Source organism: Macaca thibetana, chromosome 1 (assembly GCF_024542745.1).
Source record: "Macaca thibetana thibetana isolate TM-01 chromosome 1, ASM2454274v1, whole genome shotgun sequence".
Classification (NCBI taxonomy): domain Eukaryota; kingdom Metazoa; phylum Chordata; class Mammalia; order Primates; family Cercopithecidae; genus Macaca; species Macaca thibetana.
This window is the reverse complement of record NC_065578.1, coordinates 214,597,737-214,625,391: the sequence shown is the minus strand read 5'-3', so window position 1 is coordinate 214,625,391 and position 27,655 is coordinate 214,597,737. Positions and strand designations below refer to the sequence as shown.

Genomic DNA, 27,655 nt, shown 5'->3' with positions numbered 1-27,655 from the left:
GGTGGTGCATGCCTGTAATCTCAGCTACTTGGGAGGCTGAGGTGGGAGAATCACTTGAACACGGGAGGGGAAGGTTGCAGTGAGCCGAGATGGTGCCATTGCACTCCAGCCTGGGTGACAGAGCAAAACTCCATCTCGGAGTGGGGAAAAAAAGTTCAAAATTTATAAATTGGAGAGGTAGGAACAAATAGAATCCAACTTGGTGAAAGGTAATTAAAGTAAAATTTAGAGCTTTAGGGAGGGTACCATACGCTGGGGACAAGGGGATGGGACCGTTTGGTATCTAGAAGCAGCAGGTCTAGTGTTTATTGTGAGTAACATTTAGAGCATAACTCATTGGCCGGGCGCGGTGGCTCACGCCTTTAATCCCAGCCCTTCGGGAGGCTGAGGCAGGCGAATCACGAGGTCAAGAGATTGAGACCATCCTGGCTAACACAGTGAAACCCCATCTCTACTAAAAATACAAAAATTAGCGGGGCGCGGTGGCGGCGCCTGTAGTCCCAGCTACTCGGGAGGCTGAGGCAGGAGAATGGCGGGAACCCGGGAGGCGGAGCTTGCAGTGAGCTGAGATCCGGCCACTGCACTCCAGCCTGGGCGACAAAGCGAGACTCCGTCTCAAAAAAAAAAAAAAAAAGAACATAACTCATCACTAGAATCTGGCACCTTTTCCTAGTGGATATTGGGTTGATTCCAAATTAACATCCCCTGCCCTTCAAATATAATAAGATGAGGGGTAGGAATCGTTCATCAAAGAATGCTGTGTTGACAACCATTTGCTTTCATCTACCTCTCAGATGTCTGCTCTTGCCACTAAGATTTCTAATGTTTGACTTTCCTTTCTCTCTTGTTCTTGGGCCCAATTTGTAGTCTCCTCCTCCAGTCTGCGTTCTAAATCAGTACATTCTGCTTTTCCTGTGCTGTAATATCTTTTCTGTTTCTTTTTGATCTTCCTAGTCAGCTTCATAGCCCACTCTGCCTCCCCTCCCGTATTGTCAGCCCATGCAGTCCAAGCTGAAGGAGTCTATTTGAGAGATTAGAAAATATACTTTTGGGGTTTTTTTGTTTTTTTGTTTTTTTTTAATGAGACGGAGTTTTGCTCTTGTCGCCCAGGCTGGAGTGCAGTGCCGCCATCTCGGCTCACTGCAACCTCTGCATCGCGGTTTCAAGGGATTCTCCTGCTTCAAACACCCCATTAGCTGGGATCACAGGCGCCCGCCGCACGCCTGGCTAATTTTTGTATTTTTAGTAGAGACAAGTTTTCTCCATGTTGTCAGGCTAGTCTCAAACTCCTGACCTCAAGTGATCCACCCGCCTCGGCCTCCCAAAGTGCTGGAATTACAGGCGTCAGCCACCACTCCCGGCCTACATTTTCTTGATATAGTTAGGATAATTTCTTTATAGCTGTCATCATATCATTACCTTCTTTTATATTTTAAAATACCTTTATAGAAGGTGAAGCATTCTTATGTTTTCATTCACAAAGCAGTCATTTCAGTTGTAGTGGCATTTTGGTAAAGGAAGGGATGTTGTTAACATTGTTTTATAAGGCAATTAAATTATTAGTGCTTGGTTTTTTGCACTTTCTAGTTCTGTAGTCTTAATGGGGAGCACACCTGTAGTTTGCACCAGTTGGCCTGAACTGAATCTGTGATTCAAAATATTCATATTCCTTAGTACTTCTAAATAATTCATGCAAAAAGTTGTGTTTCATTAACTTTTCATTTTTGTGTTCAGAGGTACCCTCCTACACAAAATAAAATTTGCCTTCTGCAATTCCCTGTTCATTTAGATATTATTAAAACTTTGAACTTTGTTTTCATAGTGTGAAAATGGAATATTAAGCACTTTGTTGTTGAAATTAGTGCTTCTGGCTGGGTGTGGTGGCTCACACCTGTAATCCTAGCACTTTGGAAGGGTGAAGTGGGAGAATCACCTGAGGTTAAGAGTTTAGGACCAGCCTGGCCAACATGGTGAAACCTTGTCTCTACTAAAAATACAAAAATTAGCCAGGCAAGGTGGCAGGCACTTGACATCCCAGCTACTTGGGAGGCTGAGGCAGGAGAATCACTTGAACACAGCAGGCAGAGGTAGCAGTGAGCTGAGACCGCACCATTGTACTCCAGCCTGGGCAAGAGAGCAAAAACTCTGTCTCAAAAAAATAAAATAAAATAAATAAATACAGAAATCAGTGCCTCTTAAACTGTGCACAGTGGTGTCTACAGAATTAAAAAAAAAAATACAGATACCTATACCTTACCAGTTATATTATGATTATAAGGTTGAAGTCTTCAAGTATGAAGCCTAGACATTGATAAATACATACACACATAAAAGTGTGCTTGTGTGTACAAATCTCCACAAGTGATTCTAGGTCTAAGAGCCATTAGCTTAAGGTGATCTCCTTAACCAAGGGTGTTCTTCTGAGGAAATAAGGTGGAACATCTAACAGTGGTGGTGAACGGCTTAACTTTCAAAGTGAGGAGATGAATATTGAAACTGATCCTATGAATTGCTTATTGCAATTCTAGTCTGATTTATTTTATATTAAATGGATTGTGTTCTTTTTTTTTTTTTTTTTTTTTTTTTTTTTTTGTTTGAGACAGAGTTTCTTGTTGCCCAGGCTGGAGTGCAGTGGTGCGATCTCAGCTCACTGCAACATCCACCTCCCAAGTTCAAGTAATTATCCTGCCTCAGCCTCCTGAGTAGCTGGGATTACAGGCATGTGCCACCACGCCTGGTTAATTTTGTATTTTTACCAGAGACGGGGTTTCACCATGTTGGCCAGGCTGGTCTCAAACTTCTGACTTCAGGTGGTCCACCCTCCTCGGCCTCCCGCAGTGCTGGAATTACAGGGTGAGCCATCACCACGGTCGACCAGATTGTATTCATATTACTAAGTAATCAGAAAATTCCCAATGAATTTTATGTCAGATTTCTAATATGGCTATTGGCCTCTTGATAAAACTTCACCAGAAAAAGTTTGTATTGTGCCACTACTACCTATTAATGTTTGCTGAACATTTACTAAAGTTTCAGGCATCCATACAAGGTACAAGAGATACCAGGATTACTAATAGTCACTTCACTCAAGCAACTCAGTTTATAAGGGAAAATAGACAAAAATAAGTGTATTTTGTACGAAGAAGTTTAGGAGTTGCTGTAGGTGTATGTGAAGGGCAGCATAGGTGATGAGAATTGGGAGGCTGGGAATTCTATGGGTGTTTTCCTGGGGGAAGTGGTTGCTGAGAAGCTCACTATGAAAGGTCTTGGGACTGCACAGAGCTTTCACTTTCAAATTCAGTTGAACATGGAACACAAGGGAGGGGCAGAGTAACATGGGGAGCTAACAGGGCTTTTTACTCAAAACTACAGGGTTTGAATTCTATCTTGAACTCTACAGGGAGCTATTGAAAATTGGGGAGTGAAATTATTAGATTTACTTTTATAAATGTACTTTGGATAGCTGGATAGAGGAAGGATTTGGAGAGTGGGAGGTTAGAGACAAGGGATTCAGGTAAAAGAGTTCTGCAGTAATTTATTGGTAAGTACCAGTGGAATAAGAGGAAAGGCACCAAGAAAGATATTTAGGAGGTGGAATCAAAGGGACATAATGACTTACCTAAATAAAGTGGGAGTGGGAGATAAGATATCTGGGCAGTTGGTGATGCCATTCACTAAGACAGGGAGAACAGGAAAAAAGGCACATTTCTTTAGATGAAAGCGTTCTGTTTTTTAAAAATTAAATCTGAGGACCTTGAACTGAAAATGACTAGTAAGCAGTTAGAGGGAAGGTCTGGATCTTGTAAAAAACATTTTGACTTGACATTATATGTGTGACATTATAATAAGCAATATTGGAAGCCCAGGGTTTTCAAAGAAGTCCTAAAGGGATTATGTACAGGGGAGTAACCTCCTAAAAACAGAATTTAAAGAAAAAGTAGACACTTTAAAAGAGATTGAGGAGTGCCCACAGAAGTGAGAGGAAACCAGAAGGCAAGAATGGTCAAAGATATTGAGAGGTAATTTAAGATAGCAATACTAGAGATCATTAGATTTAACAATTAGGAGGACATTTTCAACCATGAACTATTAGCACCATAGTTCAAATTCTAAAAATTACTTTGACTTCAGAAATTCAAATTTACTAATATGTGGACTGAGTTCTGTTATAAAATTACTTTCTGATTAGGTGATTTGAGTTTTTCTTTAATACATGTATATACACCATACACTCTAGTACGTTTACTATAAGAAAATTCAAACATAATGAGGAAAATTATACTCTTTTTTTTTTTTTTTTTTTGAGATGGAGTCTCGCTCTGTCGCCCAGGCTGGAGTGCAGTGGCCGGATCTCAGCTCACTGCAAGCTCTGCCTCCCGGGTTCACGCCATTCTCCTGCCTCAGCCTCCCGAGTAGCTGGGACTACAGGTGCCCGCCACCTCGCCTGGCTAGTTTTTTGTATTTTTTAGTAGAGACGGGGTTTCACCGGGTTAGCCAGGAAGGTCTCAATCTCCTGACCTCGTGATCCGCCCGTCTCGGCCTCCCAAAGTGCTGGGATTACAGGCTTGAGCCACCGCGCCCGGCCTTATACTTTTAAAAAATGTATCTACCATTAGGTTTTGGGTTACTTCCACTTGTTGACTATTAATGCCAATAATTTTTTATCCATGTTAGCTTCTTTTTACCCTCAAAATTGCAGAAGCTCTTCTCTAAATGAAATATATCAATATTCTTTTATTTTTTTATTTTTATTTTTTCTTTTTTTTTTTTTTTTTTTTTTTTTTTTTTTTGAGACGGAGTCTCGCGCTGTCACCCAGGCTGGAGTGCAGTGGCCGGATCTCAGCTCACTGCAAGCTCCGCCTCCCGGGTTCACGCCATTCTCCTGCCTCAGCCTCCCGAGTAGCTGGGACTACAGGCGTCCGCCACCTCGCCCGGCTAGTTTTTTGTATTTTTTTTTTTTTTTTTTTAGTAGAGACGGGGTTTCACCATGTTAACCAGGATGGTCTCGATCTCCTGACCTCGTGATCCGCCCGTCTCGGCCTCCCAAAGTGCTGGGATTACAGGCTTGAGCCACCGCGCCCGGCCCTATTTTTATTTTTTCTAAGACAGTTCACTGTGTTGCCCAGGCTAGAGTACAATGGCACAATCTTGGCTCACTGTGTCCTTGACCTCCTGGGCCCAAGCAATCTTTCTGCATCAGCCTCCCTTGTAGCTGGCACTACAGGTGCATCACCACACCTGGCAATTTTTTTTTTTTTTAATTTTTTGTAGAGACAGGGTGTCACTTTGTTGCGTAGGTTGGTCCCGAATTCCTAGGCTCAAGCAATCCTCCCACCTCGGCCTCCCAGGGTTCAGTATTCTTTAGGCTGGCTATGCCTAGCAATTCCCTCCCTTAAGAGAATTCTTGTATTTCACCTTCTCAATCAAACTACAAAGAAATTCCATTGAACTATTACATACCTCATGGCGTAGAGGTATGTAATAGCCCTAGGTATGTACATACCTCTGGTAAAGATAAACCTAATCACTTTAAACATCCGTAGCCTAAGAATTACAGTATATGAAAGAACAGTCTTGCCAGTGCAATGAATATTTAAAAATTTTAGACAGAAGATAGACCCGATTGTTTATATAATTTTCTAATGTGTATGAAAGTCATAATGATGCTATCTTTTTTGAGATGGAGTCTCGCTCTGTTGCCCAGGCTGGAGTGCAGTGGCGCAATCTCGGCCCACTGCAACCTCCACCTGCCAGGCTCAAGCAATTCTTCTGCCTTAGCACCCCCAGTAGCAGAGATTACAGGCACCCGCCACCACATCCAGCTGATTTTTTATATTTTTAGTAGAGATGGGGTTTCACCATATTAGCCAGGTTGGTCTCGAACTCCTAACCTCAGGGTGACCCACCCTCCTCGGCCTCCCAAAGTGCTGGGATTACAGGTGTGAACCACCATGCCTGGCCTATAGTGATACTCTCTTAATTAAATTAAAATACAAGAGCACTTAATTTTCTTTTGATTAAATTTTTCTTTTCCGCATGCATTATTTTATCAGCCATTCTGCATGTTTATATACGGTAAGTATGAGATATTTAACGAAAGCCATCCTTAAGGTAAATAATAGTGTCATTTGTTGGTTTGAGAACTGAACTAGCTAGAGTACCACTAGCCACGTATGAATATGTAAATTTAAATTAATTAAAATTAAATGAAATTTAAAATTCATCTTTTTAGTTGTATTAGCCGTATTTCAAGTGCTCAATAGTTAATATATGGCTTGTGGCTAATGTATTGAACAGGAACATTTCCATCATCACAGTCTGTTGCACAATGCTGGTATAGAGATACTTATAAAAATTATAATTTAACATGAAGATAAAAATAAAAACTGCATAATTTAGGCTAGTAATTAGCAACTTACTGTTATACAGTAAAGTGTGTTAGTGATATATTCACTAAATACATTCTTGCTTAAAATAGACCCTGAGACTTTTCAGTTTTCTACACTTTGAAGTTTCAATTCAGTTTTCATATGTTATACTGAAGCTGCGATGGAAATGATTTGTACCCACCTCCCAGATAGTTAATGTATAGTGAATCAGAAAAGGTATTGAAGATGAACAGAAACTGTTTTTAAACGGCACGAGAATTAGCGATATGCTAAAATTAATTACAGGCACATGACAGAGAAATGGTTGTCATGAGTGAGCTAAGAACAGTGAATCAAAGCATTTGGCTTTCAGGGTCTTACAGACCCTAAACTCAGACTGCTTTCTTCCCAGTGTCACTCCCTCCTGTAGACAGTTTCAGCTCTTTGAAATGGCTTTGTATGTCTTTTCCTGCTCCTAGTGCTCTATGATCTGGCAGTTTTTCAGATTTATAGTTATTTAGTGAACCTGCAGATAGTTTACTATTCTTTCAGATTCTAGGTTTCTAATCCATGCTGTACCCCAGTTTACTAAATTTGCCTCATTTCTCTAGATTGATCCGCTGATTTTTGGTCCGCTGATTTTTGGTTTTTGTTTTTAATAACTGATTGGTTCTTTCTTGTCTGGGAACTTCTCAAGGAGAGAATTTTGGAGCCTGCTGGTGGCCAAACAGGAAGCTGAGAAGATTGAAAGTAGGCGGAAATTTACATGAACTGTCAGCATTTATTGCCCAAACAGAGTGTCAGAGAACTTCTTGTTAAGTTAAAATATATTCCTTGTCAGTCATACTCCAACTGTAGCCATATCCGAGACTAGCATAATCACCTGCATCATTTTAAGGTATATTTAAGAAAAATACAAAGGAGATAGTGATTTGTGGGAAAAGCCCCGTATTTGGTAGCTGAAGGTCCAGATTTGAATCTAGGTGTTTATACTAGATTTGTAACCTTGAATAAGCCTTTAACTTTAGTTTTCTTAAGGGAAAAATGTCTCTTGAATGCTTGTTTTGGGAGTTAAATGAAAGAATGCAAGTATTAATAGAAGCAGTTAGCACAGTTACTGGCACAAAGGAGGTACTTGATAAATGTCTGAATCTAAATCTTAATTGATTTTTTGGTGTAAAGCAACACAATTATGCTTTATTAAGGGTAGTACAGTTTTACAAAAGCAAACAAGTCATACTTAACATTTTTCATAAATTGGCAAGGAAAACCTAGCAAGAATTATTAATGCCTAGATAATTTATGGAAAAGTATAACTTATTTTTTCTTAGGTATTTTCTTTTAAGCATTTTATTGAATGGTTTTTATGAAGAAATCTTTTATTAAATCTCTGGCTTGCTAGCTTTTCCTGTCAAATCTAAGTCTTCTGTTAAAAATATGTAATAAACTCAGACACAGAATGTGCGGCTTGGTATTTGGAATGTCATCTTCACTTATTTTTGTGAGAAGTGTGTTTTTTTTTGGTTTTTTTTTTTTTTTTTAGTTTTAATGCTATTTCAGATTTAAGTTGCAGCTGATATTTTTTCTTTATACCTATTTGCTTTAATTGCCTTTTACAAAAGAATTAATAATATATATGGCAGATGATAAAGGTAAAATTTAGAGTAGTCATTCCAGAATAATCATGAGCATATGAAAGCAGAAATTTTCCCAGTAATGAGTTTGTTCACATGAGCATGAAACAAGTATCTTGGTAAGTATCCAAAAAAAGCACAGCTGTGGATTTATTCTTTTGGAGTAGCTATATAAATAAGGGTGGAGATTTAAAATAAATGAATTTTTTTCCAAGAGTGTATTTCATTCTGTGTGCCAGATCAAATTAATTATACAGCAGAGCTGAATTTTCGAATGGGTTCTAAGCACACGTTAGTTTTGCAAAGATATTTCCCTAGACCACCCCAGCCGAAACAGCACCACCTGAGTTATCCTGTCCTCTTTGCTTTTTCATGTTTCTTTCTTCCCACCGCCCCTGAAGTTTTCTTATTCATTTATTTAGCTATTTGTTTATTTTGTTTCTATGAGATTAGAAATTTTTCTATATTGATCCACTCTCTTTCCCCAGTATCTTATGGTGCTTATGACTTGTGAATGAAGAAACAAACTGGGTTTTATTTTATAGTACTCTGTAAAATGGGGTTCTCATGTATAATCAGTATATAATGTTTATGTCCATTTTCTAAAACTTGAAGAATTTTTGTAGCTAAAAACAATTATGTGTGTATACACACATATATGTGAAATTCTTAGAACAGTGCCTGACTCATATTAAGTCATTAATAAATGCTACCAATTATGAATAAAATCATTTGCTTTTATAATACATGATTTGCATTTTTTTGATCCTGAGTTATTATGACATATGTTTGGACTTTATTTGATAATGAATCCTTAGTTGAAATGCCACCCCAAATTATTTCCTTCATTTTCAGAAGTACGTGGCATCAAAAGACAGACCTCTGGTGTTGAGGATATATTTTCTATTAGGGACTTTTTAGGGGTGAAAATGTGAAATAGGATTCCTGAATTTATACATTTGTTTAAAATTGTATCTTTTAGATACTTTGTATGATGGAGTAAAAAGACATGGCAAAATTACAGATGCCAGTTGATGCAAACCCTTAGTGTGTTTATTTTAGTTGGTAAGCTTTACTGCTGGTTCAGATTACAATTTTGTAAGGTAAAGTTTATCACTTTTACCCCCCCTTTGTTTATATTTTCATTGATTTTATTAAGAAAACCAGATCTTCTTTCTCCTACAATTTATTCTTTCAGGAAACAAAGCTAGGTCCTGGGCCAACCCCATGGAGATTATTGTCACCCTTTCATGCCTGTTAGTACCAAAAGAAAAGTTGTCACATGGATGCCTAAGTAGATAGTATCTTATTAAAATGAGAAATGCATAGACTAAAGGAAAGCATTTTGTACTGTGTAGACACATAGTCCTAAGGTGAGGCCAGCTATTTCTTTCTCTGCAATAGCAGGAGTTGTGGGGTAAGAGGAGGTTTATTCTCTGTAAAGCCATCTGGTGATGAATCAGCCAGCCAATTGCCAGGGCATAAGGATAGACTGCCCTTAACATGTGTTTTAGCTCAAGTGATTGTATACATTGACTATCATTTATATAACAATGATTTTTTCTGAGGCTTAATAATCTGAGTAAACCAGTTTCTTTTTATGGGTGATGTGGTGCACTATTTTGTAGTTCTCTTGTAATGCTGTCATATATCAAGTGCACTGTTTATTATTGCCTGTCTTGACTTAAGTATTATAGTAATTAACATCATTCAGACCCCTCTTGCCATCGTTCCTCAATTTAAATGATATGTGACTAGGAACAACGTTTTAAATATATATATAGTTTTATGTAAATATTATATTTATATTTATATTTATATATATATCTATGTTTTGAAACAGAGTCTCGCTCTGTCTCCCCTGCTGGAGTGCACAGTGGCAAGGTCTCAGCTCACTGCGAGCTCCACCTCCCGGGTTCACACCATTCTCCTGCCTCAGCCTTCCAGTCAGCTGGGACCACAGGCGCCCGCCACCGTGCCAGCTAATTTTTTGTATTTTTAGTATAGACAGGGTTTCACCGTGTTAGCCAGGATGGTCTTGATCTCCTGACCTCGTGATCCGCCCGCCTCAGCCTCCCAAAGTGCTGGGATTACAGGCGTGAGCCACCGCGCCCAGCCTAAAGTATTTGCTGTAAAATGTACATATTTTTGAAACCTGTGTGCTCTGCTCAATAACTGCAGAGTTTTTCTTTGTTTCATGTTTATTTAGAATGTAAAACTTAGATTATTAACATTTTAGTCCATTAAATCATGAAAAGAACTCTGATTTAGCAGGAAAGTCAGTTTTTAAAGTTAATGATAGCTTTAAATGTAAATGTAATGACAGTTCCACGTAAATGGAACTATGATACTGGGCCAGTGTTCACATCTATCCGACACCCAAGTGTCTGAGCTTTAAACTTTTCTCAGATCGCTGGTGAAAACAGCTTTATGTGACAGAAAGATACAGAATAAGAAAGAGACAACCGAAGAGGACTATAACTAGGATTTAATGGCTAGATTTAATTGCTGTCGAAGGTTAGATGATTAATTTCACCTCCTGCCCCTGGAGATTTCTAGGTTATCCTCACTTCAAGACTTGTAGCTGGTCCAAAGCTACTCATTCATTGAAAAGAGCTTGTCAAATGCTCACTGTAGATGAAACATTGGGGTAGGCTCAAGGGATACAGTGATGAAAAAATGTTTCTGTATTTCAACTCTGTGCTGATTTAGAATGATACCATCCCTACTGTCACCATCCATGTCTGGAGTAATGACAACCTCCTGTTGTTCTAGTAACACCCTAGGCGTATCTCTGTCGTGGCATCTACTAACTGCCGTTCCCTGCAGTAGTGAGTTCCTTGAGGCAAGATTTTTTTGTTTTATCTTTGTGTGTCCTTGATCCTCAAAAGTGCCTGGATTCCGCAGGCTTCTCAATAGCTGTTGAAAGAAGGGAGGATGGAGGAAGACAGTTGTGCTGCCTTCAAAGAGCTCATCAACTTGAGGTGTAATCATATCGTTACAGTATATAATTATTAATGCAAAAAATTATAGTTTAAATTCTAGCATAATAAATGTTTGAACAAAATATTGTGGGATTACAGAGACAAGAATGGCTAACTGTGCCCTGGGGGAATGGGAATAAACTTATTGAAAAGCAAATCTGTTAGTTTTGTACCTTCTCATACTCTTTGAGATTTCCTAAATGCTGAAATTAATAAGCACAGAAGATAGAGACTGATAAAATTTTGTATTATGGCTAGTCTGCTTTCAAGAATAAGTACTACAGTATTAGAAGAGACACTGAAGGCCAGGCATGGTGGCTCACACCTGTAAGCTCAGCACTTTGAGAGGCTGAAGCAGGTGGATTGCTTGAACTCATGAATTCATGACCAGCCTGGGCAACATGGCAAAACCCCATCTCTACAAAAAATACAAAAATTAGCTGGGTGTGGTGGTGCACACCTGTAGTCCCTGTTACTCAAGAGGGTAAGGTGGGAGCCCGGAGCTTGAGCTTGGGAGTTGGAGGATGCAGTGAGCTGAGATATTTCCACCAAACTCCAGCCTGAGCAATACAGAGCCAGATCTTGTCTCAGTAAAAAAAAAAAAAAAGAAGAAGAAGAAAAGACAGTGAGGATTGCTGATATGGAAAAATGGAAAAATTTGGGGGTTTGCTTTAGTTATATTATTAATCACTTTAAATGAAGTGCTGGAATTACAGGCATGAGCCACCACACTCAGCATAAAGATGGTTTTAATTCTGTCATTGATCTATTTGTCTTCTGTATGTTATGTGTTTTTTTCTTTTATTCCTTTATTATTGTCTTTTTAAATATTTAACTTTTTGTGGTGTATCATTTTGATTTCCCTTTTCTTTCTTTTACTGTATATTTTTAATGTATTTTCTTAGTGGTTACCTTGGCAATTCCAATTAATATCTTAAACTTATAAGCCTAGTTTGAATATATCAATTTAGTTTCAAGAGTATACAAATATTTCATTTGTGTACATCTCCGTTCCTCCCCTGTAATATTATAATTGTCACAAATTACACCTTTATACATTCCCTTTCCAGTAACAGATTATAATTATTGCTTTATGAACTTGCTTATTAAACCATATAGGAAAAACAGAAGTTACAAACCATATGAAAAGTATGAAAACAATGGATTTACATTTACCTTTATAGACACCTTTATCAGTGGTTTTAAAAATTTTTATCACAGTTTTAAGTTACTGTCTAGTGTCCTTTCATTGCAGCCGGAATGTCTTTCACATTTTTTGTAGGGCACTGTGCTGACAAAAAAAAACCAAAAACTGTCAGCTATTGTTTCACTAGAAATATCTTAATTTCTGCTTGCTTTAAAACATATATATATATATATGCTTGAAAGACAGTATTGCTGGGTATAAAATTCTTGGTTGACAGTCTTTTTTTCTTCTCCTTTCCCACTGTCAATCCCACTGCTTTCTAGTCTCCATAGTTTCTGAGAAGAAATCTGCTGTATATCTTGCTGAGGCTCCATTGTACATGAAGAGTCACTTATGTCACTGTTTTCAAAATTCTTTCTATTTCTTTAGGTTCTGACAATTTGATTGTAATGTTTTTTGTGTAGAGCTCTTTGAGTTTATCTGCTGGTAGTTTATTGAGCTTCTAGGATGTATGTATTGATTTATTTTGGAAGTATTTTTCCATTAAGACTTCAAATACTTTTCTGTCATATTTCCTTCTGGGACACCTATATAATGTATATGTTAGTATGTTTGATGATATCCTGCTGGTGCCTCAGGCTCTGTTCATTTTACTTCATTTGTTTCTCTACTTCTCATATTGAAGATAAGACAACCTCAGTGTTCTTATCTTCAGGTTCACTGAACCTTTCTAACTCCTGCTCATATCTGCTTTTGAGCCTCTCTAATGAGTTTTTCTTCAGTTATTCTGCTTTTCAGCTCCAGAATTTGTTTGGTTCCTTTTCATAATTTCTGTCTTCCTACTGATATTCTCATTTTTCTCATACACTGTTTTGCTAATTTTTTTGTTGATGGTTTTCTTTAGCTCATTCAACATATTTAAGACAGTAGATAGTTGATGTAACACCTTCGACTAATAACTACAATGGGCGTTAACAGGAGAGATTCTATCAAATCTTTTTTGTTGTTTCTTTATTTTCGTTATGTTATTTTTTATTTTTTGAGAACTGTGCTTTTTATCTTATTTTTATTTATTCATTTGTTTTGAGGCAGTGTTTCACTCTTTTGTCCAGACTGGAGTGCAGAGCTTGATCATGGCTCACTGCAGCTTCAACCTCTTGGATGCCACCATGCGCAGCTGTTTTTTTTTTAATTTTTCATAGATGTGAGGTCTTATTATGTTACCCAAGCTGGTCTTGAATTCCTGGGCTCAAGGAATCCTCCCTCCTCCACCTTCCAAAGTGGTGAGATTACATACATCGGCTACCATGCCTGGTGAGAACTAGACCTTTTAAAAATTATGTTGTAGTACATCCGGAAATGTAATTCTTGCACTCTCCAGGGATTGCTGAATCTTACTTGTTCAGGGTTGAAGTGATTATCTGTTTGTGACTTTTGTAAACAGTTTTTGCAAGGTGTGTAGTTTTTGTTATATGTTGGCACTGAAGTTTCTTGTGTTTCCTCTGTGGTCAGCTATTGACTTAATAAATATTGCTTTAAATATCTGACCTCAAAAAGGAGAAAGAAAAACAAAACACACATACATTGTCTTTATATAATAAATTCCTTGGAAGTTTCTTAGACCCGTGGGTATTAAAGTACTGGTGGCCTGCTGTTGTGTTGGTTCCTCAGTAATCAAAAGCAGCAATGAGATCATGCAATCCAGTATTTGGAAGACTAGGTCCTTTTTGTGTACCTTGGCTCCAGGAAGCCACACTAGGAATGCAGGAGGCTGTCTCAAGGCTGCTTCATGGAGCTGTTGGGGTTGTGGCTGTGGAATGAGTGATAGCTGCTACCATGAAAGATGGAAATTCCGTGACATTTATCACCCTCTTTTACTATATGCCAGAGTTCCAAAATAGTCACTTCAGATGATTTCTGTCAATTGCATCTTTAGATGATATCTTCTTGGCTTTTTTTTTTTTTTTCCTTACAGGTGGGATAGCTGAAATGCAGAAACATAATGCATATATTTTTGCAGTCATTTAGAAAGCGTGAGGGGCTGGTAATCTAACTCAGGAAGTATACTCTGAAACCCATGTCTATTTGACTGATCCAGAAACTCCGGAAAGAAATGTACCTGCTATCACATCTGGTTCAGACCTTGGTCATATTCTATACAAGTTGGAAACTCAAAGGCTCCTTTCCCACCATTTAGAGGAACCTGAGTTGAATCATGTGCCTTGGCTACTGAAGAAACTACTAACCAGGTTTCAGTTTTATCCATGTGTTTGGTCCATTGATCTATTTGTCTATCTTTTCTTTCTTTTTTTTTTTTTTTTTTTTGAGACGGAGTCTTGCCCTGTCACCCAGACTGAAGTGCAGTGGCACCATTGCAGCTCACAGCAACCTCTGCCTCCCGGGTTATAGTGATTCCCCTGCCTCAGCCTCCCAAGTAGCTGGGATTATAGGCTTACGCCACTAGGCCCAGCTAATTTTGTATTTTTAGTAGAGACAGGATTTCTCCATGTTGGTCAGGCTGGTCTTGAGCTCCTGACCTCAGGTGATCTGCCCACTTCGGCCTCCCAAAGTGCTGGGATTATAGGCATGAGCCACCCGCCCAGCCATGAGATGGATTTTTATATAAAATTGTGTGAAAAGTTCATTAATATGGTTTCAGATTCCATATTGCAAATAACCTTCAAGAAACTACTGCTTGTATAATTTTTATGTAGTATCAAAGAAATTACTAAATAATTACAATTATTTGAAAAGCGTATTAAAATACCTCTCCCTTTTCCACCTGTTTGTTTGTATGAAGCCAAGTTTTCTTTATATAACATTAAATTAAGCAGTATATGGCAATGGATTAAATTCAAAGCTGATATCAGGTTTTATTTTTTTAAGGTAGACATTAAAGAGATTTGAAAAATGTAAAATAGTGCTACCTTTCTTATTTTTGTTTTGGAAAATATGGTTACTTTGTCATAGAAATGTTAGTAATTTTAAAATGAAATTGGATTATTGTTATTTTAAATGAATTAATAAATACCAGTTTCATTTCTAATATGTAAAATATATATATATGTATGTGTGTGTATTGCTCATGTAGACAAATGCTCTTTAGAGTTCATTTTTTAAAGAGTTTAAAAGAGTCCCAAGAACAGAATGTTTCAGAATTGCTGCCCTAGGAAAATGTATTAAGAAAATAAAGTACACATGAGGAAAAAGAAATTGAAATTGCATTCTGTAGTTTACACTTGGTAGACAAAGGAGCAGTTTATTTGGTCAACGTAGTTCTTAATCAGGTATCATATATACTCACTGAATTCATTGTGTCTTTCTCAAACCATTTATACCTAAGACATTTATTGGTACAGTATTGCTGTTTTTCTGATGCTAACATGATGCTAACATGAGCATTTACTTGAGGATTATAGACCTTTATAAACTATGCTAAAAGGCTTTCAGAAGTATGAAAACTATAACCTACTTATTACTTTAATCTCTTCCTTTTTAATTGTACTCTTAGTCAATTCTGTGGGCTTACTTCACTGATGAGAATTTAGTATATATGTGTATATTTCCTGGGACCTGTGGACAGTTCATTTAGTATAAATGTGAATGAATGCAGTTCTATTCTTAGGCCTTCCAGTGTTTGGTGAATAGCCCACTAAAGCTGAAAATATCTGAATGTATATTTTTCTTCATGTTTCTCTTCAGGATGACGTAGCTTTGCCAAAGACTTAGAAGCTAAGCAGAAAATGAGCTTAACATCCTGGTTTTTGGTGAGCAGTGGAGGCACTCGCCACAGGCTGCCGCGAGAAATGATTTTTGTTGGAAGAGATGACTGTGAGCTCATGTTGCAGGTAATTTTGTCAGCCTTCTCTATATGTGTTTATTCAAAACTTGAGATTGGTATATAATCTTTTTCTACTCCTTTAGAAAACAGCGCTATTTAGATTTGAACTTTCTCTCCTTTTAGCTCCAGCTATCATTCTAATTAATTTTTTGTCCCCTTGAACCATCTAAAAAAAAGTTCTAAGTCTTGAGGATTCTATTTTGAAAAATAAGTTCTCAGAATAAGGAAGTTTATTAGTAAGTGGAAAGTTTCACATTATACACTTTTAAAATAAGACATTGCAAAAATCAGCACAGCATGGAGTAAAACTGAATTTTGATCACTGATACTTCAGTGATAAAGGAAATTAGTTTCAGCACTTTTAGAGATGTTCATTATGATGCCTGCCAGGAGTTCAAGCATAAGTAAAAATTGTTGACTATTTTTAAAAGCAAATTTTATTGTGTATATTTAGGGTATACAATGTGATGTTATGTGATACATACAGATAGTATAAAAGTTACCATAAGTTACTCCAAGTAAAATAGATCCTCAAGAGTACACAGCCTCAGGAAGAGGGTCTCTAGGAGTTAGAATCAGACGGAGGAGGCATAGTCTTCAGGGAAAACACTATAAAACAAGCTCATCCAGCCTGGGCCCAGGATGGCTTTGAATGTGGCCCAACACAAATTCATAAAGTTGCTTAAAATATTATGAGTTTTTTTTGTAATTTTTTTTTTTTTTTTAGTTCATCAGCTCTTGTTAGTGTATTTTATGTGTGGCCCAAGACAATTCTTCTTCTTCCAATGTGGCCCAGGGAACCCCAAAGATTGGACACCCCTGCTATAAAAGGACAGGGACTAGAGTCTTTCATTCTTGGCCAGAAGTTTAACAGGAAAAAAGGCCTGGTCAAAATTGTCTGTCTTTGCAGTTTTACGCTCAGATCAGCTAAGATTTTCCCATTAGTATCAGAAACGTGATGAAGTTAGCAGTCTGTTAGGATTTAAATTACATATTTCTGAGGGATTTTTATTAAATTTTCATTGAAATATCCAAATGGGTTGTGAACATCAAGTTGTCATGCACCTTCTGGTTCAGCTTAATTTAGAGGAAATGTGAATTTGATTATGTAGAAATGAAAACAGATTAATGCTTAAGTGGTTAGATATCCATTATATACTCTTCCTGTTCCCTCAGTTTTCCTTGACCCAGTCACTACATATTATGTTCTGTAATCTTGGTCTTCTGCTTAATTCCTGTGGTGGGTGCTGAAACACACTGATACTTTATATACATTTCATGATAACTAAAAACATAGGATTTTTTTTTTTCATTGGCTGCTTAGTTTAAAAAATAGTTACACAAATGGGATTGTCTTATTCTGTGAATACTAAACTGATCTTCTTTGCCTTGAGTTCCTGACTACTCTTCTTGAAAAGTTGTTACTGTCTTTATTAAACAAACAAACGATGTATTCTTGGGATCCCACATAACAGGCCCACTCCTCACTCCCTAATCCCCGGAGTTGTAATGGCGTCTCACTCGACTCAGTGGACTCTGTTGTTCTCTTGTCGTAAGAGTGCTCTATCTCTTGCTGTAGGTGTTTATGTACTGTCAGTGTTCACCATAAGCAGTTGGAGGGCAGGGTACACTGTAGATTAAGGATATTCCAGATTTCAAACAAGTTGTAGATGTAGCGAAGCAGCCTGTCCTAAGTATCCTCCCCAAATCATTTTTTCTCAATATCCCTGATCTGTGTTTATCACACTCCTTTGAAAGCCACCATTCTCTGGCTCCATGAGCAGCCGTTCGACTCCTTTATTCTTGTATCTAATAGTAACGTTTCTCTTTACTTTGGAATTTACCTTTTCTCAACTCTAATTTGATTTTTTTCTTTGAATTTCAGTCCATTGTCCAAAGGATTTCTGCCCTTTTTCTGTGTACTCTTTTCCTCAGAGACAGATTATTTATGAGGATCCATTAAGTATTTATTGAGAGCCTACATGTACTTGAAATCTCACTTCTCTTACAACATTTGGAGGTTTTATCCTTAGACTAGATCAACTTGATAAATCAACAATGTGGTGAAATTATTTTGCTGAGTGGTGCTATGTTGCTTCTTACCAACTTAAGAACTGAATTTAGTATTTCATTAGCTTAACCAGAAGAAAAAAAAAATTTAAAACAAGGCAAAAATGAATTTTAAGTAATTTTTAGATTTAATGCAGGAGTTTTTTAAAATCTCCAGTTGGTCCACCCTCAAGTCTTCAGCAATTAATCACTTCACCTTTAAGTTGGCCTACTGGTTGCTGTGTCTCACGGTGGCTTCTGCTCCTGGCAAGCTGTGATTCTCTCTGTATTTGCTTGTCTCTCTACTTTTCAGGGTGATCGTTTGCCTTGTGACCTCAAGTCTCTGATAAAAGTTAAGATGAGTTTTTGGTTTTCAGTTTGTTCAACATTTTTCTTACTAGGAAGATGGGAGTGATGACTTCAAATTCTTTGCATGTTGAACCAGAAACTGGAAGTCATGTCTGTTCCCCATTTTTGATACTCCCTTTGCTTTTGGTATACCAGGGTTCACACAGTAACCCCGTAATACACGGTGATCAAGTTCCAATTCATTGGCTCACAGACTGTTTCTTCTGTGACTATAATGATATTTCCTTTCAATACCAGCTTCCACAGGCTTATAGTTCTTCTTTCGGGTGCTTCCATCTGCACCAGAGCTTAGAGAAAGACAGAGAAAACTTTAAAAGAAACTTAAAAGCAATTTTCAAAAACCACAGTTTGCCATTAAAATACTTTTTTTTGACTTCCAGTCCTTTTCCCTCTTAGAGCTGTCCCGTGAATTCCAGCTTTAGAACCCATATTTTAAGTGAAGATAATTCTGCTCTGAAACATATCATAGTGTGTCCCTTTTCCTCTAAGTCTTTGGACTCTTTATATAGTTTATGCTCATTTTTAGTTTTGAAAGAAGAAAATCCTACAAGGTAAATTTTTTTACAATAAGATATATAAAACATGGTAAAATTATAATTCACATGATTTCTCTATAGCTGTTTTAAATTTTAAAAAATTAATACATTCAACAAAGTCAGCTGATGTAAATTCTCAATAGTAGAACATGTGAATTTAGTAGAAAAGAATATCTTTCAAATTCAATGCTTTCCTCTTTGGGGAGTGATGCTAGAAATTTTTGTTGTATAGTGGCACTATTTTAATATCATTTAATCCACATTAACTTTGATATTCTGTATATTTACTGTTCTCTTAATGCTAGTATCTAGCCAAAATGTGATTGGTATTTATTCTAGTATTTTCTTGTATTTATTAACTTAAAAAATTTCTTTCAGTCTCGTAGTGTGGATAAGCAACATGCTGTCATCAACTATGATGCCTCTACGGATGAACATTTAGTGAAAGATTTGGGCAGTCTAAATGGGGTAAGTTAAGGGTTTATTTTTTGTTGTCTTTGAACATTTGTTTAATATTGTAAGAAGAAAAATCAGATTACATTTCCTAGCTACATTTTCTTTATCTTTAATTTGTATTTTATTTTTAAATGCTTATCAGGTACATAGCACTTTGGGGACCATCCAGTAGAATATGAAACTAGCCCATATTCCAAAGAAACTGTATAAGCAGATGAGTCCAGAAGGTGGTTGTCATTGTCTGTGATGGCTAAAGAAGACTTCTTTAAGAAGCTGGAACCTAAGCTGGACTTCACTATATGGCTGTAATTTATATGAGGGAAAACGGTACAAAGTCATGGCAGTAAGAATGCAAAAAAGTACTCTTAAGGACAGAGACGTAGTGGTTAACTTTAGAAAATAAAGATGGAGCCAGGCGCGGTGGCTCACACCTATAATCCCAGCACTTTGGGAGGCCAAGGTGGGGAGATCACCTGAGGTCAGGAGTTCAAGACCATCCTGGCCAACATGGTGAAACCCGTTTCTACTAAAACTACAAAAGTTAGCTGGGCGTAGTAGTGCATGCCTGTAGTTCCAGCTTCTCAGGAGGCTGAGACAGGGGAGTCACTTGAACCCAGGAGGCAGAGGTTGCAGTGAGCCAAGATGGCACCACTGCACTCCAGCCTGGGTGACAGAGTGAGACTGCGTCTCAAAAAAAAAAAAAAACAAAAAAGAAAAGAAAGATGGAAAGGTGCCGGAGAGTAGACAGCTTTCTCTGCTAGAGTAAAAAAGGTGAAACAACACAACCATTTGCCTTCACAAATACAGTACATTATCTAAACACCAGTGTTCATTATTCTTGGAATTCATACTTTGAATATATTTTTGTGTTACTGAAGTGAATTTTTTCTTATTTCTTCATTTGGTCTTTCTAAATTTGGCATAATATAAGTAGCCACAAACTAAAAAGAATGCTAAAGTATTGAATTATTTCTCTTATTTCAGTTTCTTCATTTTCTTATGGTTCTGCAAACACAAGCAAATACTGTGTTGTTCATGTCTGTGCTATTGAAATTCTTGAAGTGAATTTAACAGAAATAAGTGTATCCCAACTGCTTCAGGCTACTCATGCTTTTCAAATGTGCATCAAACATTGTATACAAGAATATGCAGAAATGTGGCAAATATGGTAATACATTTTTTTTTACCAATTCTGAATTGACCTGCTACTGAAGGACTTTTATATTTATTCTTTGAGATAAATACAAATTTTTTGTAGGCATGTTTTTCTGTTGGTTTTATTCAAGACTTTTTTTTTTCTTTGTTTTATTCAAGCCTTTTTTTTTTCTCAAAGCACATAAAGTTAAGTGTACGTTCTTCATGTCTGCCTTGAGAACTCTCACATTTGGCATTATTCTCCTTTTCAGATTGATGCTCCATCATTACATTTTCCCTTGCTCTTCTTCCAAAACAGCAGTCTTCCTGCTATACTATGTCTTTCTTCAAATAACTTGTTAGATTTTCTTCAGTCTACTATTTCTCCCGTCTCCCTTGCCATTCATAAAAGTTGTACACATTTTTTAAAGTAAAGCTCAAATTCGACTTCTTTTTGAAGAGATGAAACAGAGGCCCGTGTACTTAGGAATTTTAACCTGCTGATGTTGACATGTTGAAAGGGTTAAAATTAACAGAGATGGGCAAAGTAGGTAGAAACTGTTGTAACATTAGGCATGAATGTTAGCAATTTTGATTCTCAACTCCTCTTTGCTAGAATTTCTATCTTCCTTCTTCACACCCATAAGCCTTTGTGTGCTTGATGAGCCTGGTATTAAATCTACTTGTATACCTCTGTAGCTGTGCTGCATTAGGAGCTGCTGAATAAGTTCCTGTGCCTTCTGCTCCCGTGAACACAGTGCCCAGCAGAGAGTTTGGCACAGTGCACGGACCCAGTCCATCTGCTTTGAGTGGAATTGAATTAATTTTCTACTTGAAGAATTTATAGTGAAAAATTTTAACTTCTATGTGTGGATTATTTTAACAATGTTATATTGTCTTTAAGTCTAGAAAGTTTCATCTTGACAACAGATGAACAGTGGTAGTCTGTATGTCTTTACATTATTATTTTGGAAAATAGTAAGTGGGAATTACATCAGCATTTTAGTCTTTTAAAAGACTATGATCAAATATGGAAATTACTTGGCATTGGTTCCAAAAATAATCAGGTGAAATATGAATGATATCTTTCTTATAATTTGATTATACTCAATAATATTGTGAAAGATACTAACTCATGGAGAGCAACATCTGCATTTTGAGTTAGAAATCAGTACCAGGATTTGAAACTCAGATATGTTATTTATCAGCAGTGTAACCTGGGACAAATCACTTAATCTCTCTGAAATTCAGTTTCCTCATATATACTCCCTTCCAAAGTGTGTGAATGTGTTACGAGTTGAAGTTTATGAAAGCAAAGATTCAGTGCAGAATCTTGCTTCAGCTATTAAGGGATGAAATAATTCCTGTTCTGTAGTGTTGTTATAAGGATTAAATGTAACAGTACATTTGAGTGTGTGCTTAGTGTAGAACTTTAAAGCATTACATAAATTACAAATATACTGTTACCCAAATGACAGCCTAAGAAACATGCCATAAAGGCCTTTAGCCGCCAAAACATGTCAAAAGTCTAGGAAGTACCAACTGTCATGCATTTTAGTCATAAGAGAACTTGTAGACTATTATTCACAGACTATTTACTATTCTTATCCATGTTATTCTAGAACTTTAAGTATCAGGTTAAAAGTATAAATTTTGGAGGTAGGGGACACAGTGTAGTGGTTATGGACCCAGCTTTGACGTCACCTTGGACAAGTTACCTAAGTTCCCTATTCCTCAATTTTTTAAAAATAGAAATAATAAAATGGTACTCACAGGTCGTGTGAGTGTGTTGTGTATGTTGTGAAGATATAAATAAGCTAATAATTTTAAACACAACAGTACATAGTAAGCATTCAGTAAGTGTAAGTTATTTTTATCATGGTAAGAAAAGCAGCAAAGACAAGGTTAGCACCCTGTAGCCCATACACTTTTCAAAGAATTCACTGTTACTGTTTAGAAAAATCACTTACCAACTAAATTCAACGTAAAGATGATCATTTGCACTGCTGTCCCCTTTCACCCTATCCCAGAACACACTCCCAAGGGACCTAGATCTACAATTTATGGAATTGCTGCCGGAAATGAGGTTGTTCTGCCTGAGAAAGCTGCAGTCGGTTCCGTTGCTGATATTTTCATGGGCCATTTTCCTGCAAGCCCATTGAAGGTTCTCTTTCTTTGGGAACCCCTGTTTGCCTTCAGTTCTCTGGTAGCCACCATGGCCTCTGCCACACCCTTCCTGTGCCATTCCAAGCCTGCCATTTGTTGCTGTACTGCCCCCATCAGCAGTCTGTGTTCCAGCCACACTGTGTCCCCTTTGCACACTAGAGTTCCTGCCAGCATCAGACCTGTGTGGTATAGAGTAGAGAATGGTCTTCACTAAAGGTTGAAAGGAAAGGTTAGGGAAGGAAAGGAGGCTTTTGTAGGTGGCACAGAGATTGAGGTGGTTGTACTCTGTTCACTTTCCCAGATCATCAATGTAATGTGTGCTGGCTATATGATTTTATACTATCAATTATGTCATTTAGTTGTATGTAAATTAAATAGGGATTTATTTAAGTTTGGTTTGCTTCTGTGGGGTTAGTGGTTTGAATGGAGGAATTTTGGGAGCTGGTTTAGCTTGGGCACCTAATCTTTCTTGATGTGGAATGCTCATAGGATTTGTAGTTCAGAGAGCTGAGTTCGAATCCCAACATTGCCACTTCCGTACTCCAAGCTCTTGATGATTACTTCATTCTCTTTGCCTCATTTTCCTCACCACCAGGTAGAGGTGTGTTCAAATGGCACTGACAAAGAAACAAAACTCATTTTTTTTCCGTATCTAAGCTATTAAAATTTGTTGTAGTTAAATGATTTTTCCTCTTGCTCTTTGAAATTTTCTCTTTTCCAATGGTGATTTTAGACCTTCAGGAGACTGTTTCCTCACAGATGTTTTCACTTGCATTTTTGTGAACTGAAACTGTGTCTGGCTCATATTTCCTAAGCCTTTTTAGACTTTAGGGAATAGTTCTGTCATAAATGGCAGCATGTTAAAATTATATGTTTCTTCGTCTCTGAAAGTGCCGAGTACACATGTTCAACATGCAACAGGTGTTTAATATTTAAGAGAGTTATGCAGTCTTAAACTTAAATGGATCTTCTAGGTCATCATAGGCCTTTTGAATGAATGTGGTGTTTTAGGTTATTAGAGATAGTTTCAAATAAAATTGGCTCAGAACTTCAGAGCTGTAGCACTCCTCTTCAATACTGTATCTAGTTGTTTATCTTTTGCCTAGCAGACATTAGTAAATTAACATTTTCTTTCATCCTTTTTCATCATTTTCCTCATTTCTCCTGTTTTGTAATTACAATCATGCATCCCATAATGGGAGACCACATACACAGCAGTGGTCCCATAAGATTATAATGGAGCAGAAAAATTCCTGTCTGTGTTACAATTGCATACAATATTCAGTATAGTAACATGCTGTATTGTATAGGTTTGTACGCTAGGCGCAATGGGATATACTACACAGCCTGGGTGTGTAGTAGGCTATATTATCTAGGTTAGTGGAAGTACCGTAAACTCTGTAATGTTCGTACAGTGAAGTAAATCACTTTGTGATGCGTTTCTCAGAATGTTTCCCCGTTGTTAAGCAATGCATGACTGTATCCTCCGAATACTTTGGTGAACTCAAGACATAAGTTTGAAAACACTCTGAAATCTTCATTTTGGAAATGAACCTGAAGTTAGAGTTTATGTCTCAGAAGCCTTTGAATTTTCTTTGTATTCCAGTTTCAACCTTTCTGTAAAACATGTTGGAAGCTTGTGATTTAGGACAACTCATAACTCATTCTAAGATATAATCTAGAGTCTTCATGATATTCCACTATCTCCATATATATGCTTGAAACTAAGATTGTAACTTTTTCTAATTTCTTTTGTAGACTTAAAACTGTTATTTTATGGCATATTACAAAGAGCTATTTATGCATAGGAATTTGAGGATTTAATAACCTAATCCATTTATGTATTTTACTGTGACTTCCTCACCATGGAAGGGCAGTTTTCTCAAATAAGCTATTACGGCCATCTCAAATCTAGTAATATAGAAGATGATAAAAATGGAATTAAAAAGGAAAGAATGAAGTAATTAAAAAGGAAAATTGGAATTAAAAAGGAAAGAATAAAGTAATTTTTAAAATTTCAATTTATCAAAGAAAAACTTGTTGGGTGTTTATTTGATGTCTGCACAGGCAGTTAAGCATACTTTTGTTCTGTATTCTATAAATCTAGAGGAAATTCTAGGGCCTTAACTCTAAGTAAGCCAGTAAAGATAGTCATCACCATTTAGCATCTGTATCCAGTGGACCCTTTTTTAAAAACATATGTACAAATAATTTACAAAAGAATAAAAATATATTGTACAAATAATTTACAAAAGAATAAAAACATATTGTATAAATAATTTACAAAAGAATAAAAACATTGTATAAATAATTTACAAAAGAATAAAAACATATTGTACAAATAATTTACAAAATTAAGAATAAAAGGGTAATTAAAACAACTTGAAATTTTAATAAAAAATTAGACATGACATACTCAAATTTTCTTCCATGTTTCCCTGGTGTTTAAAGGTATATACTACCCAAAATGGGCAGTGTTGTTTGAATGCGACTAACTGCTCATCATTTGACATGTATTCACCTGGAACATATATCCGTCTTATAAATGCTGATTCCAGATCTCAAGTACTGTGTGTCTTCAGTTGATTCTAGTGTATTATTTCTGGTTCTTCTTGTTCTTGCATGGTCAAAACACAGTGTTTTAAAAACTTTGGCTGGGTGCAGTGGCTCATGCCTGTAGTCCCAGCACTTTGGGAGGCCGAGGTAGGTGAATCACCTGAGGTCAGGAGTTTGAGACCAGTCTGGCCAACCTGGTGAAACCCCATCTCTACTAAAAATACAAAAATTAGCCAGGCTTGGTGGCGGGTGCCTGTAATCCCAGCTACTTGGGAGGCTGAGGCAGGAGAGTGGCTGAAACCTGGGAGGCGGAGGTTGTAGTGAGCTGAGATCCGCATTGCACTCCAGCCTGGGCGACAAGAGCAAGACTCTGTCTCAAAAAAAAAAAAACCTTAACAGCTTATAATTTTGTTAATAGGATAGCCATCTTTTTTCCTCCATAACTGCAAAACATTTGTTATTTTTAGATTTATAAACAATAATTAGAAGCTCAATCCAGTAATTTTATGTCTACATCATCTCTTTCCTTCTAGTCACCTTTGTATAGATACTTGTGTTGAGAATATGTCCACTTACATACTATGTCAAATAAGTATTAGAACACAGATGTGAAAAAAAGAAAGAAGGCTGTCAGTATTGCTTGTAAAATATGACACTTCTTTTAAAATGAGGCTGGCCACAGTGGCTTATGCCTGTAATCCCAGCACTTTGGGAGGCCACTGCGGGAGGATTGCTTGAGCCCGGGAATTCAAGACCAGCCTGGACGACATAGTGAGACCCCATCTACAAAAAATTTAAATATTAGCAGGGTATGGTGGCACCAGCCTCTAGTCCCAGCTACTGAGGAGGCTGAGGTGGGAGAATCACCTGAGCCTGGGAGGTTGAGGCTTCAGAATGAGATATGGTCCGTGCCACTGCACTCCGTCTTGGGTGACAGAGCGAGACCCTGTCTCAGAAAGAACCCCAAAAACGAAACCGCCAAAATCCCCACAAAACCCAAAATCATTCGTATTCTTTTTGAAAAATACTGCATGATTCTTACTGAATGACTAACTGGATGAAAATTTCTTTTTTTTCCGTGGAAACATTCTTTCTCATTGATTCTTGCATTAGAGAAAATGTGTCTGTGACTGTCTTCATCTGAACACACAGAGTCTACTAATTTTGCTTATGCTGTCAGCTTTATCATCATTATCGTAGTCTAGAATCCCACTCTCTTGTGTTTATCTTATAATTATGAAATATCTTCCTGTCTGTTTTCTTCTCTTTGCCTTTATGAATGTTAAATCAGAAATTCTGAATTTTCAACTGTGCTCTTTAATAGGTGAAAAAAGAAACCCCAAAATGTATTAAGATTGTATCTCCAGATGTCTTTTATATCTTCTTGGAAAGATGATGAATATTTTGGCCACTGCAGTAAGATAACTAAAGAATGATGAAATAGTGATTTATTTCACTATTGCATCATACTTCTAGGTCTGTGCTTTTCACTACAGTAGCCACTAACCATGGGTGCCTGTTGAGCCCTTGAAATGTGGAGTAGTCTAAATTTTAAAGATGTAGTACCAAAAAAAGGAAAAAAAAGAATGTGAACTATCTTGTTAGTTTTTATATTGATAATTTGCTGAAATGGTACTGTTTTGGATATATTAGGTGAAATGTATAATATGTTATTAAAACTAATCTCACCTCTATCTTGTTTCCTTTTTTATGTGCCCACTAGAAAATATAATTTGGCCAGGCATGGTGGCTCACACCTATAATCCCAGCATTTTGGGAGGCCAAAATGGGCATATCATTTGAGCCCAGGAGTTTGAGATCAGCCTGAACAACATAGGGAGACCTTGTCTCTACAAAAAAAATACACAAAAATTAGCTGGGCATGGTGGCATGCACCTGTAGTCCCAGCTACTCAGGAGGCTGAAGTAGGAAAATCACCTGAGTCTGGGAAATCAAGGCTGCAGTGCACCATGATCGCACCACTGCGACCCTGAAAGAAAGAGAGAGAGAGAGAAAGAGAGAGAGAGAGAGAAGAAAGAAAATATAATAGTAAATGTGGCTTACGACATTTTTTGTTGGTTATTGCTTCTGTTATTTTGTCTTATTATTTGGGTCACTTTTAGCGTTGTTAGGAATAATTGATGAGTAAAGATTAAATAGTTACTAGGATGATAAAATAGCAGAATTTCAACATATCGGAAAAATAAGATCACTGAAACCTTATAATGTATCTCAGATTCCTAAAAGGATCCAAAGGACCCATATGACAATTGCAAACTGAATTCAGTTTTGTTCTATTTTCTTAAAGTAAATTTTCTTCTTCTTCTTTATAATAATTCCAAAACTAAAAGTAGTGAAATGTCAGTGCTTACACATAGTCAGAATTTCTCAAAAATCTAAAATTGGGTCGAGCAA

General features: G+C 37.0%; 1 protein-coding gene across 14 annotated transcripts in view; it reads left to right on the top strand.

The window, feature by feature from the left end:
• Positions 1–27,655, top strand: part of CEP170 (centrosomal protein 170) — a 129,066-nt gene that overhangs the window by 12,352 nt on the left and 89,059 nt on the right. For 13 of the 14 annotated variants that reach the window (XM_050771371.1, XM_050771361.1, XM_050771353.1 and 10 more), the window contains exons 2-3: positions 15,836–15,981; positions 19,307–19,396. In XM_050771371.1, the coding sequence (XP_050627328.1) occupies positions 15,877–15,981; positions 19,307–19,396 (195 nt within the window). In that variant the 5' untranslated portion in view covers positions 15,836–15,876. Of the gene's footprint in view, positions 1–15,834; positions 15,982–19,306; positions 19,397–27,655 lie in introns of those variants that run through there. The other variant, XM_050771267.1, reaches the window with a different exon arrangement.